Raw genomic sequence first — 14,213 nt, 5'->3', positions numbered from 1 at the left:
TCATACGCTTCTTAACCAATCATATATTTTCTTTGGAGAACTGTTTTTTCAGATCCTTTTCCTGTTTTGAAATTGGATAATTTGTCTTTTTATTTTTAAGTTGTAATAGTTCTTTATATATTCTAGATACAAGTCCATTATGACATACAGGATTTTCAAGTGTTACCTCCCCTGGGCTTTACTTTCTTAGTGGTGTTCTTTGAAGCACAAAAGCTTAAAATTTTGTTGTAGTCTGTTTTATTGTTTTCTTTGGTTGCTTGTGCTTTAGTTGCCTAATTCAGGGCTACAAAAATTTATTCTTTTGTTTTTTAGCTCTTTCATTTAGTTCTGTGATTCATTTTGAGTTAATTTTCATGTGTGGTATAAAGAAGTCCAATTTCATTCTTTTACGCATGGATATCTAGTTCAGCTTTTTTAAAAAGTTATTTATTTATTTATTTATTTATTTATTTATTTATTTTTGAGAGAGAGAGAGAGAGAGAGAGAGGGAACGTGAGCAGGGAAGGGGCAGAGAGAGACACAGACACACACAACACACACAACCTCCCCCCCTCCCCCAGAATCCGAGCTGGCAGCACAGATCCTGATGCGGGGCTTGAACTCACGAACTGGGAGATCATGACTTGAGGCCAAGTCAGACGCTTAACCGACTGAGCCACCCAGGCACCTCTCACCTTTTTAAAGTATTCTCTCTAATGAATTATCTTGAGATCCTTATTGAAAATCAGTGACAGAAAAATGTAGGGATTTATTTCTGGATTCTTAAATCTGTTAATCGTGTCTCTCCTTATATAGGACCACATTGCCTTGATCATTGAGGTTTTGTAGTAAGTTTTGAATTTGGGAATTATGCGTCCTTCAATTTTTTCAAGATTGTTTTGGCTATTTTGGGTCCCTTGTATTTCCATATGAACTTTAGGATAAGCTTATCAATTTCTGCACAAAAGGCAGCTGGGATTTTAATAGGGATTTTATTTTAGTCTGATTTTCTTAGCATTGCAATCTTAACATTTAAGTCTTATGATCCATGTATATGGGATGCCTTTACATGTATTTTTTTTTCTAAAATTTTTTTTAATGTTTTTATTTATTTTTGAGACAGAGAGACAGAGCATGAGCAGGGGAGGGGCAGAGAGAGAGGGAGACACAGAATCTGAAACAGGCTCCAGGCTGTCAGCACAGAGCCTGATGCGGGGCTTGAACTCATGAATCGCGAGATCATGACCTGAGCCAAAGTCAGACGACTGAGCCACCCAGGTGCCCCTGCCTTCACATGTATTTAAGTCTTTAATTTTTCTCAATGTTTTATAGTAGCTCTATGTTTTTACTTTAAGATTTAGGGGGTATCTTAAATCATCCTGGCGGAAACTCATGAGTGATCATAAAGGTGATTTTTCTTCTAGAGTATACCAATCTGCTTATTTCCCGTGATGCTGACAGCATCTCTTAATCTCACTACTCATTCCTTTCTGCTTTACCAGCAGTGTGCATCTGATTCCCTAAGTCAGCTTAATGGCCTCTCCGTCTTTCCAGGGTAGTGTCTTTATAATTGCATAGCTGGTGTTCTATAGAAACCAGATGGCCAGCCATGGGCAAAGGCATACATTTTCTGTGTCTAGAATTTCACGGTATATAGTTGATCTCAAAAACCTTCATTAGTCCTGCAAACAAGAAGCCTGTTTAAATCTACAGTCCTTAATGTTATTTGAGCACACAGTACTTTTTTGTAGGGCACTTGTTATATCCTGTAAATTAAAGTCTACTGGTTTTAGGAAAAGTCCAGAGTCTAGAGAATTCTTAGAGTTAACATTTAGACTTGGTTATCCAAGTAAAATGGCTTCATAATCCTTTCTTCTCTCTAGTTTCATCTGCTGTTCCCCAAATACTCTCTTTAAAAGGAGGAAAAAAACCTACCCAGATCTTTGTTTTTCACTCTACCTCAGCAGCCTTGTTTCTTATTATTCTCGACTGGATAGTCTCTTCCTTAGAGAAGTATGTTTGTTACGGATTCCTACATTCTCCGGATGGATTTTTGTAGGTTTTAAGTAGGAAATTATTGACTCTTTAGTGATGAAAACATCCTGTGACAGTTAAAAAGCAGTCACCCCAAGTACATGATTTGTTCATGCTCTTCCTGTATCTTTGCTTGCCTCTGACTACCTCTTAAAGCTCCATTTTCTTTGCCAGTCTGTGTCAGCCCCAAGCTTCAGAACTGTATTAGTAGCTCAAATGATTTCTTCCACTCGTTCCAAAAATAGATTTTCTTCTGGGTGGGTGGGTGGGGTGGGTTATGGGGTGGTAGTAAGGAAGAGCTGTGAATGGGTGCTGGAGGAGGAGTGCCAAAGGCATCGGGATAAGGAAGTCAGACCTGACGCTCAGTACTTGGTTGTAATTGCAGGCCTGGCTTCTAAGCAGTGAGCTGTATCCAGTAGGACAGCTCTGGGTCCACACAGTTGTAGGCTATGCCATCTGGCCCGGGAACTTGCTTGTGGACAATTTTCTATATTGAAGTGTTTTAGAAGAGTTCTAAAAAGTTCTAAAGTATTTTCTTCATTAAAAAAGTTCCAAGAGCATTTTATTAAAGCAGTAAACCACTTTCTTTGGGGGGAAACCCTCCCCAGACATGAATCCCAAACCATTTTAGGATTTTCGAATTGTGGAATCCCCTTGATCTTTCTGCTGTGGAACCTTATCTGCCTTGCACAGCTTTCTTTCCATAGATACAGCTTAGGCCATTCTGGCCAAACACATATTCTAAATTCTTGAGCAGAATTTCTGTCCTGAATCTCTTTGTTGAGAAGTTTGAATAATTTAGCAGGAAAGCTGTAAGTACCCATTTATTACTCTGCCTTAAAGTTTACAGCAGGGATTCCTGCTTTTTTTAACCACTAACAATTCCTTTTGTTGTTTTTTTCTTCCATTGACCATATGTCTTGAAAGATCATCTACTAACAACTTGAACTAACTAAATAATTTACCATTTGTTTTTTTATTTATCATCCTTAATTGGCCTGTCACAGCTTTTGTGTTCTTTGAGCACAATTTGAAAACCATTGATGTCCTGGAAAGAGCTGGACTTTGGAGGTGCATTTAAATCCCAGCTCTGCCGGGGCGCCTGGGTGGCTTGGTCGGTTAAGCGTCCGACTTCGGCTCAGGTCATGATCTCACGGCCCGTGAGTTCGAGCCCCGCGTCGGGCTCTCTGCTGACCGCTCAGAGCCTGCAGCCTGTTTCAGATTCTGTGTCTCCCTCTCTCTCTGCCCCTCCCCTGTTCATGCTCTGTCTCTCTCTGCCTCAAAAATAAACGTTGAAAAAAAATTAAAAAAAAAAAAATAAATAAATCCCAGCTCTGCCAATTAGGTATGGTGTATTGCTGGATGAGTAGGGATAATGATATCAAGCTTAAAGGGTTGTTAGGAAAGGGTGCCTGGCTGGCTCAGTCAGTGGAGCAGGTGACTGTTGATCTCAGGGTTGTAAGGGCAAGCCCCACATTGGGCATGAAGTCCACTTAAATAAATTAAATTAAAAAAAATAAATGGTGGTTAGGAAGATTAGTGAATATGGATGCTCCCAGCATATTTGTGGGTACATAGTATTACCACATGATATATTACTGTATTCTGTGAAGTCCTTTTTTAACAAATGTTTATTGATTTTGATAGAGGGAGAGAAAGGGGGGAAGGGCAGAGAGAGAGGGAGAGACAGAATCCCAAGCAGGCTCTGCACTGTCAGTTCAGAGCCTGATGCGGGGCTCAATCCCATGAACCATGAGATCATGACGTGAGCCGGTATCCGGAGTCTGATGCCTTAACCGACTGAGCCACCCTGGGGCCCCTCTGTGAAGTCCATTTTAGTATCTGTAATTGTATGCTGATGTGGGGCAAAAAAAAAAATGTTCTTAAACCTCTGTAGATGGTAATATTTGAGTATCCTCATTAAAGTTGCAGCAGATGATCCACAAAGGAATCTACATAGAAGAATATATAGAAGCAAAGAAGTGCGTATGTCAGTCATGGTTGCTTCATGCCTTCTGTATAATACAAATGTTTTATAGCTTATTCTTACCTTAAGGGATATGGAAAGACTGATTTCATTTTACCAGTTAACCAACCTTATTACAATAGCAGCTCAGCTTGTCTGTCTGCAGATCTCTGTGCTAACAACCTTGAGTCCAGTGTTGATCCGAAGATGCATGTATCTTAAATCTATAGTATACTATTATAAGAATTCAAATAATTCAGGTTTTCTTCTGGTCTACCATGGAAACAGGAAAATGAGAAAGAACAGAATGAAGCACTAAATTGTCTGAAGTAAAGACAGCTTACACAGATTTTTTGTATTCCCTTGCAGTCCACAAGAATTGGAATGTCAGTGAATGCTATTCGCAAGCAGAGTACAGATGAAGAAGTTACATCTTTAGCAAAGTCTCTCATCAAATCCTGGAAAAAGTTATTAGGTATAATTGATCTTCCCTTATGTGTATTCGTGATCTGGTTTATTCAAACATTTGGTGTTTGCATATTTGCCTGTTTATAAATATAGATGTATTGAAATCAGTGCCTTATATGAAGTGGGAAGGGTGTTAGTTTGACCTCCTTGAGGGTTTTGCTTTTTAACTAGTCAAATTTAGCCTTTTTTGTTTTCTAAAACTTACAACTGGATGCCTCTTTAAGAAGAAGAATTTTCCCCATGGGGAAAGTTGTCATACATTTTAAAAACGTTTTTGAAATAATTTTCTAACTTACAGAAGGTTTACAAGAATAATAAAAATAACTCACATGTATACTTTTTCTAGACCCATTAATTTTTAATACTTGCCATGCTTGTTTTGTCATTACTTGTCTTCTCTTTCTCCGTTATGTACATATTCACACACGTACACATTTTTTCTGAACTGTTTGAGAATAGGTTGCATCTATCATGCTTTACCCTTTAATACTTAAGTGTGTGTTTCCTTGGAACAAGTTTATTTTCTTATGTAATCATAGGAAATTCAGGAAATTTAACATCGGTACAGTACTTTAATCTACAGTGCAGGTTCCGGTATTGTCATGTGTCCCAGTGGTGTCCTTTAGAGCTTTTTTTCTTCTTTCAGAACAAGATCTAGTCTAGGATCACATAATCTAGTCTCCTGGTCTGGAATAGTTCTTAAGCCTTCTTACGCTACTTATAATATTGACAATTTGAAGAATACAAGCACTCATCTCACTTTATTTAAAAAAAAGATTTTTTTAAATCTTTATTTTTGAGAGAGAGAGAGAGAGCGAGAGCGTGCGTGGGGGAGGAGCAGAGAGAGAGGGAGACACAGATCTGAAGCAGGTTCCAGGCTCTGAGCTGTCCGCACAGAGCCCAACGTGGGGCTCGAACTCATGAGCCGTGAGATCATGACCTGAGCTGAAGTTGGATGCTTAACTGACTGAGCCATCCAGGCGCCCCGCACTTTATTTTTAATAGCATGTTCCTGATTTGGGCTTTATTTGTTATTTTCTCATGATTAGATCAGGTTGAGCATGCATAGTTGGAATACTATGTAAGTGTGTTATATCCTTCTCGGGTATCCCCTCCAGAGGCATTGATGATGATGACGTTCATTTTGATATAACCCAGTCAAGATGTACACCATGTAGTTTATTGTTTTTTCTGTTGTACCTAATAGGTATTCTGTGAGAGATACTTTAAGACCCTGAAACTATCTTGCTTCTCATCAGACCTCCTCTCATCCCCTGTTTAGTATTCACTGATTTTTGCCCAGACCACATTTTATAGTGATAGTTGCAAAATTGTAATTTTCTTCAATATTTCTAAGTCAGCATCCTACTGTAAGTCCGCATTCTACTATAAGAAAGAACCCTCCTTTTACTTCCCAGTTATTTTTCTATTAGGGTCGACACATGGATTCCTATTTTATCCATTACTGTTCATATTTATTTTGATATTTCCATTTTCCCAGATTTGACCAGTGGGCACCCATTCGAACTGGCTCCTGTGTCCTTTTGACATCCCCCGCCCCCCTTCAGTTTTCTTGATCTCTTTTTTATATTCTGGAACCAGAAAATGTGTTGGGCTCATCTGCCTCAGCCCTGGAATCAGCCATTTCTCTAAGCAGTTATTAGCTTTATGTGGAAGAGAAAAATAGAAAAAGTTGAACCTTTTACAATTTCAAAGACAACAATAGCAAGAACAAAAAACCTTATTACTTCTGAGATCTTGGAAACTAGGGACTAAAAATTGTAAATTGGGATCAATGACATAATTTTTGTAATGTCTGTAGGTAAGTAAACAGTATTGTGTGATTCTTAAATTTACTTACTGTGGTTATTCAACCGAATTTTTTTTTCTTAGGGAATACATAATGAGGTATTTTGGGATTAAGGAGCATGATATCTGCTACTTACTTTCAAATAGTTCAAAAGAACTGTGCCTGTGTGCACAATGATGTGCATGTGTGAATATATACGACACATGCATGCGTATCTGTAGGGGGCAGTGAGTGAAGGAGGAAGCAAGTGTAGCAAACGTTAACATTTGGGGAATCTGAGTAAAGTTTCTTGTACCATTCTTAAAACATTTGTGCAAGCGTTAGATTATTTCAAAATCAAAAGCTTTTTAAGATAATCTAGTCTTTAAAGACCAACTGAAACTTTGTGTGTTTATAATTAATTTAAATTTTAAGTCGAATACCATATTCTGAAGTAATGAAACTTTGCCATAGACACTGACTGAGAACGATATACATGTGTTTTTATTTCTGGAAAGATGGTTTACATTTTGTGGGACATTGTAGTTATATTTATTTAATCTTAATTTAAAGAAGTTTTACTCTTTTATACTTTTTGGAGGTATCTGATCTCATTACAGGTTCTCTTTTAAAGTCTTTTTTTTTTTTATGTTAAAAGATTTCCATCTTCATTAGATAAAATTTGGAGAGTTGGAGGAGGAAAAGAAATCATCCTTAAGTCTGTCTCTAAATACAACCATCAGTTAATGTCTTGTTGCATTTCTTATCTTTTTTTCTCCTGGTGTATAGCTTTTGCTTCAGCTATATTTTTTTTTATGCTGTATGGATACTTATATTGCCTTTTTTAATGAAAAACATTTGTGTCTTTATATCATCATTAATTCCATTTTATTGGCTTCAGAATAATCCACTGGGTGATTGTGCTTTAATTTCTTACCTGTTAGATATGTGTTTTTTTAGCTTTATAGCTATTATAAATAATGTCTTGATGAGTATCTTTCTGCCTAAAGCTTTTTCTTTAGATTATTAACTAGATTTCTAGAAGATTTATGACTGCTGCTACATGGTAGCACAGTTTTGAATACTTGCATATGCCAAGCATCAACCTTTATGAATGCATTTAATCCTCCCAGGAACCCAGTGTACTAGGTGCCATTATATTTCCCATTTTCTGATGAGGAACGTATGCATTGAGAGATTAAGCATCCTGTGCACGGTTGGAGTGGTAGTGAGGTGTGGTCTGCAGTCAGTCCCAGTCCAGAGCTGGAGCACTTCTCCCTGGGTCTGTTTTATTGCCCACGACGCTGTATTTAGGTAGTAGGAATGCCCTTACTGCTCTGCTTCCTCCAAGGATTGCACCAGTCCTCCCAGAGCAGTGTGCGGGATCCGTGTGACCGCGCTGGATCTTCGTTAGATAGTATACTGCATTGTTGTGCCACCTTTCAGATGCTTTCTACTCCCTCAGTTTTGAAATATTTCTTAGTCCTTGGTATACTCTTTAACGTCTTTATTAATTTTTGTTTCCTGCCTCACAGTGCTATACCATCTTTAGGTTTTGGGGCCTTTCACGTGAACTGTAGAGAAAAAAGAGGGGTAATAATGGGGCGCCAGGGGGGCTCAGTCATTTGAGTGTCCGACTCTTGATTTGGCTCAGGTCATGATCCCAGGGCTGTGGGATTCAGCCCTGCATTGGGCCCTGCACTGAGCTTGGAGCCTGCTTAAGATATTCTCTCTCTCTCTCTCTCTCTCTCTCTCTCTCTCTCTCTCTCTCTCTGATAAAAAAATAAAGGAGGGCAATGAAATTAGTATCTGAAAACTAACACTGTATCGTAGGGGGCCTGAATTATATTTCAGATTTGGTAACCCTAATGTTTACAAGATAAATTCTAGAATTGTGATTTGTACCATTTTCTTATCAGTTAGCCTCCTCTAGATTAGCATATTAAAGTCATCTGGGGAAGTTTTAGAGATTTTGATGCTCAGGCCTTACTGGCAGAAATTTGGATTGAATGGATCCAAGATAGGAGCTTGAGCATAAGGATATGCTTAAAAGTCATCTAGGTGGTCCTGATGATCACTTGAATATCTGTTCTTTTATATCCTGTGCAGAGGAAGATGGGGAAGTGAAGTATTTATGTAGCTCTTATTATGTAGGGATCAAAATGTAGATAGATGAGTGGGATAATTTATGCAGTGGATCCAAACAGTTTCTGAACCCAGTTTCAGAAGGCCCTTCTGGCTGATTTAAACACGAATGGTTCTCTTCATTGTTAAAGGATTGCACTGGTCCAACCTGTTTTACACCCCTTACCTCTTTTTTTTTTTTTTTTTAAACACCTTCTTACCTCTTAAAGCTTGTGTACTTGGTATTACTTTGCAGATTTTTTAAGATAGAGGAAGTGTTAGATAGGCCATACTAATCCTGAAGTCTTTTTTATGAAAATGTTCTTTATCTACTGTCCCTGAAATAATTTTTTTGACTTCATGAAAAATTGTTAAAATAAGATTGCTATATATGCTTTGCACTTTAATTTTTAAAACTTTTAAATGTTATTTTGAGAGAGAAAAGGAATGAGAGAGAGCAAGTGTGGAGAAGGGGCAGAGAGAGGGAATCCCAAGCAGGTTCCACGCACTGTCAGTGTGGAGTCCTACACGGGGCTCAAACTCATAAACCGTGAGATGACCTGAGCCAAAATCAAGAGTTGGACGCTTCACCGACCGAGCCACCCAGGCGCCCCTGCACTGTCAGTGCAGGGGCGCCTGGGTGGCTCGGTCGGTGAAGCGTCCGACTTCGGCTCAGGTCATGATCTCACGGTCCGTGAGTTCGAGCCCCGCGTCGGGCTCTGTGCTGACAGCTCATAGCCTGGAGCCTGTTTCGGATTCTGTGTCTCCCTCTCTCTCTGCTCCTCCCCTGTTCATGCTCTGTCTCTCTCTGTCTCAAAAATAAATAAACGTTAAAAAAAAAAAAAAAAAAGAATAAATAAAATGACAGTGCTGATGTTATTTCCATATTCTTTCCTTTCCTTTGTTCTATATGTTTTTCTCCATTTTACTAATTAATGAATATATTTTCTTAAGACTGTATTTTTAAGTATATTTTTCTCTATTTTAGGTTCCCACTGGCATATGAATTGTGCTTCCCACCAAAAGAGGGAGGTTTTTTTGGGGGAATGCTGACTAAGCATGCATTGTGAAAAATACCCAAGTACATATGTTAATAGAATAGCTTACATAAACTTTATTTACTGTTGAAAATTTAGGATTTTTGTGTTTTTTTGTTGTTACATAAATAACCTGATAACATGCAGTAGTTCCATTTTGTAATTAAAAAAAATTTTTTTAACGTTTATTCATTTTTGAGACAAAGAGAGACAGAGTGTAGGTGGGGGGGGGCAGAGAGAGAGGGAGACACAGAATCCGAAGCGGGTTCCAGGCTCTGACAGCTCAGACTGGGGCCTGACGTGGGGCTCGAACCCACACACTGTGAGATTGTGACCTGAGCCAAAGCTGGATGCTTAACCGACTGAGTTACCCAGGTGCCCCTGTAATTTTTTTTTAAACAAATGCTAACAACTGAGGGATTTCATGATTTTTAGATGGACCATCAACAGATAAAGACCCTGAAGAAAAGAAAAAAGATACTGCAGTTACATCACAGAACAGCCCTGAAGCAAGAGAAGAAAGGTATATGTCACTTTATGGAAATTCATTTCTGTTGGAAGTCGCAGTTCTGCTTGACCGTCACTTCCTCCATGGTTGTATTTTGGTTTTCTTTATGGTCACTTATGTGTACTCCTCTTTCTATTTTGTAATTAAATGGAATTAGTAAACGTTTATAGCCAAATAGAATATTCTAAGGTTTCTCATAGGATTTTCCTGGAAATTTAAAAGAGACTTAGAATTCTGACATTACATAAATAAGGAGAAATTATCTACACTGTATTCAGCAAGCTTAATTGAATGGAATCTTTGGGATAGCGTTAATAGAGTTGATAATGAAGGCACTGATTAAGGCTTCGGGTGGTTGGGGGGCAACTAAGTAGCTCATGCGGTTAAACATCTGACTCTTGATATTAGCTCAGGCCTTGATCTCAGGGTTGTGAGTTCAGGTCCCTTGTTGGGCTCCACGTTAGATGTGGCGCCTACTTTACAGAAAAACAAAACAAAAAACAGGATTCAAGTGGTTACTTCCTTTATTTACCACATTCCATTTTTAGATTTTTTTGGGGGGGGTGACCTGGATCTAACTCTCTTTTTATGCTTTTTTCCTTCCCAATTTAGCTGTCATAAGAACTGAAAAAGGGTTCAAATTTTTCCTTACCTCTTGTGAGGCCTTTGTTCCTCTCTTCTTGGGAAGCTTGTGTTTTAACATTTGACTTTGATTTAGAGCAGTAGTTCTCAAAGTGTGGTCCCTGGAAGGGTGGGGAACCTGGCAACTTGTTAGCAAAGCAAAATCTGGGGCTTTACCCTGAAACTACTGAATCAGGAGTTTTGGTGATGGGGCCCAGAAATATGTTTTTAACAAGCTATTCATATGATTCTGCTGCACTCAAGTTTTAGGCTGCTTATTTTAACTTCATTTATTTCTTAGTATTTTTCCCCAAAGTGATAATATACCCCTCCTTTGTTCAGTAACAGTGACCTATGTCCCATACACTGTTACTTTACGCATTAGACTAACTAAACTTAGTCTAGATGCTAAAAGAAGTAAGCTAAAGACAGGGTTTAAACATCAGGTGTTCATAAAATTTATTCAGTGTTTTCTAACTCTTTGAGATAGTTTTAGACTTTTAAAAAATCATAAGAATAGTAAAGAGAATCCCCAATTGCCAGTGTACGTGTATACGCATACATTTATGTTTGTGTACATACTTAAGACACATGAATAATTTTATTTTGAACCAAATAAGAGTCCTTTATATCCCTAAATATCTCAGTGCATATTTCGTAAGAACAGGACATTTTCTCACATCTAACCACAATGTAGATCTTAATAATCTGGAAGTTAGGATTAATACAATACTTTTTTCTAATCTATAGGACTTACTCGTATTTTAGCGGTCTTCCCCTTATTCCAGAGGAAAAAGATTTTCCAAAGTATCATCTAAGATCACATACTGCATTAGCTATCATCTCTGGTTTCCTTTAATCTGGAGTAGTTTTTCAGTCTGTCACTGTCTTTCATGACCTTAATATTTTTGGAAAGTATAGACCATAATTTATGAAGTTTTTAACAAATGCTTTCAATTGTGTTACATTCAAAGTCATGTGACTTAATGCCTTGAATATAAAATATAAAAGTATAGGCAGATAATTTTAAATAGATATTGAAGTAGGAATAAGTTTGTAGTGTATTTTTATCTGTTTTATGTAATTGAAGTTTAGGGATAGAGCCTGTTGACAAAAGCATAGTATTATCAATATGAAGTCTGGCAAAATGGTTGGTATCTGTCCGCGCGCGCGCGCTCTCTCTCTCTCTCTCTCTCTCTCACACACACACACACACACACACACACACACACACACACACACACACTCTGAAGAAGACAAAGTTTCTAGGAGATAATTAAATGCAGAAGGATACAGAAGGACTGTTCTGTCCACTGTATCTGCTTATGAAGTTTTTATTTTTTATTAAAAAACAAATTTTTTTAACATTTATTTTTGAGAGAGAAGAGACAGAGCATGAGCAGGGGGAGGGCAGAGGGAGAGAGGGAGACAGAGTCTGAAGCAGGCTCCAGGCTCAACGCTGACACGCTGACAGTAGCAAGCCTGATGTGGGGCTCGAACCCAAGAACTGTGAGATCATGACCTGAGTCAGAGTCAGACACGTAACCAACTGAGTCACCCAGGTGCCCCATTATTTATTTATTTATTTTTAATTTTTTATTTTAGAGCAGGGGAGAGGGGCAGAGGGGGAGAGAGAGAATCCCAAGCAGGCTCTACGCTCAGCAGGGAGCCCGACATGGTGGGGCTCAATCCCACGACCCTGGGATCATGACCAGCCCTGCATCAGGCTCTGTGCTGGCAGCGTGGAGCCTGCCTGGGATTCTCTCTCTCCATCGCCCCCCTTCCTCCCTCACTTGCACATGTACTCTTTCCCAAAAACAAACGAATAAGCTTAAGAAATGTTTTTAAAAAAAGTTAATTGAAACCCCACAGAGAGTAATTTTAGTGAGACTCTAAGAAGTTAATCAGCAGCAGTTGAAATGATTGGGTTGACTCAAAAACTGTTAGACTGTCCTTGACTGAGTTGATGTTTCTATGGAGAAATTAAAGAGACATTTTTATATTCTTACAATTCATTTGTCACTATACATGTTTTTTATCCTGAAGGGAGTGTTTTAAATATAAACCTCTTTGGTTGTCTGATTGGAATAAGGTTTTTTTAACATGTTTTTCCCTCTAGTTTTGGTTGAGAGCTGTTGTATTCTTTGGCGTCATCCCCTCCTCCCCTCGTGTAACCGAAATCCTTGCTTTTGATTTATTGTATTGAGCTGTAATGTATATTTTCTTAAATATTAAAAATATTGTTTAATGTTTAAAAAGATCAAAGGTTTAGTTGGTTAAAAAAACATGAAATGAGTCTCAGATTTAATAAGATTTTAACTTTTTAGAAACGTGTATGCGACACCAGTTTTGTTTTCATGTCACTGAATACTGTGTCATTTGTTTAGGTCAAGAAATTTTGTTTTTGGATAGTAATGCTGTTATTTTAAGAGACTTTTTCCTGACCTCTTTTTGGCGTGTATGCGTGTGTGTGTATTTTAGTAGTTCCAGTGGCAACATAAGCAGCAGAAAGGAGGAGGCAAATGCCCGAGATACTTATGTTTCGTCTTTCCCTCGGGCACCGAGCACTTCTGATTCTGTGCGGTTGAAGTGTAGGGAGATGCTTGCAGCCGCTCTCCGAACGGGAGGTAAGTTCAGTGTGCCCTGTTCCGTCGCCGAGTCCTTTGTTCGCGCCACCTCTGCCGCGGCCACCCCCGTGTGTCTGCCTCCCCAGCAGCAGCCCCGTGCTAGCTACTTGCGCTGCTCAGTGCAGGAGGACGTTGTGGCAAATAGGGCTTACTGCTGGCAGAGAGGTACGGGCATCGTGGGGCCTACTGTGTAGTTCCGGGGGAGAGATTCCTTCTCGTCTATGGATGTTTCCTTTGTTTACAGTAACTTAAAGGGTTTTCGCAAATCTCTCCCCTCCGCTTGTAACCTGCAAAGTATAGTTGGCCTTTGAACACTGGGTTTGAACTGCGCAGGTTCACTTATAATGCAGATTTGTTTTCAACACAAACAGTACAGTCCTATAAATGTATTTTTCTCTCGTGATTTTCTTAATGGCATTTTCTTTTCTTTAGCTTACTTTATTATAAGAATACAGTATATGATACATATAACATGTAAAGTATGTGTTGTTTATGTTACTGGTAAGGCTTTTGGTCAACAGTAGGCTATTACTAAGTTTTTGGGGAGTCAGAGGTTATATGAGGATTTTCTACTGCATGGGGTGTTGGCGTCCCTAACTGCTGTGGTGTTTGAGGGACAACTATAATTACTCTGCTCCCCAGATTGAGCGTTAATGATACTGTGTTTGGGTCCTGTTGTTAAATGTTAGTATGAGATATGGTATTTAAGTTTTATATTTGTAATTCCATTTTCTACCTTTTTTTAAGTGAAAAAGAGATCTTGATTTATATATATGCGAGCCTTAATTTAATTTGAAGTTATCCATTCTTATGTAAAATTTTAACTTTTAAGTTTTACCTATAGAAATATTTATCATCTTATACAAGTTCATTCTTTTTCTTTTCTATTATACTTGATCCATAGTTAGTATGACCTGTTTTTCTCCTTACTCTGCCTTTTCTATTTTGATTCCCTGTTTCTTTATATATTTTTTCTTTTTTCTTCCTAGTTTCTTTTTATTTCCTTCTATCTGTTTGAATATTTGCATAGGAGTCTTCTGAGTGTGTCCATGTATGTGAT

The 14,213-nt window shown here is 38.4% G+C and overlaps 1 protein-coding gene across 1 annotated transcript in view; it reads left to right on the top strand.

Moving 5' to 3' along the window:
• The window catches only part of TCEA1 (transcription elongation factor A1), a 42,610-nt gene that overhangs the window by 13,995 nt on the left and 14,402 nt on the right, over window positions 1-14,213 (top strand). Inside the window, exons 3-5 of the mRNA XM_019435242.2 lie at window positions 4,349-4,454; window positions 9,833-9,920; window positions 13,008-13,153. Of these exons, the coding sequence (XP_019290787.1) occupies window positions 4,349-4,454; window positions 9,833-9,920; window positions 13,008-13,153 (340 nt within the window). The remainder of the gene's footprint in view (window positions 1-4,348; window positions 4,455-9,832; window positions 9,921-13,007; window positions 13,154-14,213) is intronic.

Source organism: Panthera pardus, unplaced genomic scaffold, assembly GCF_024362965.1.
Source record: "Panthera pardus isolate Hobbes unplaced genomic scaffold, ASM2436296v1 HiC_scaffold_7, whole genome shotgun sequence".
Lineage (NCBI taxonomy): Eukaryota > Metazoa > Chordata > Mammalia > Carnivora > Felidae > Panthera > Panthera pardus.
This window is presented reverse-complemented; position numbering and strand designations above follow the sequence as displayed.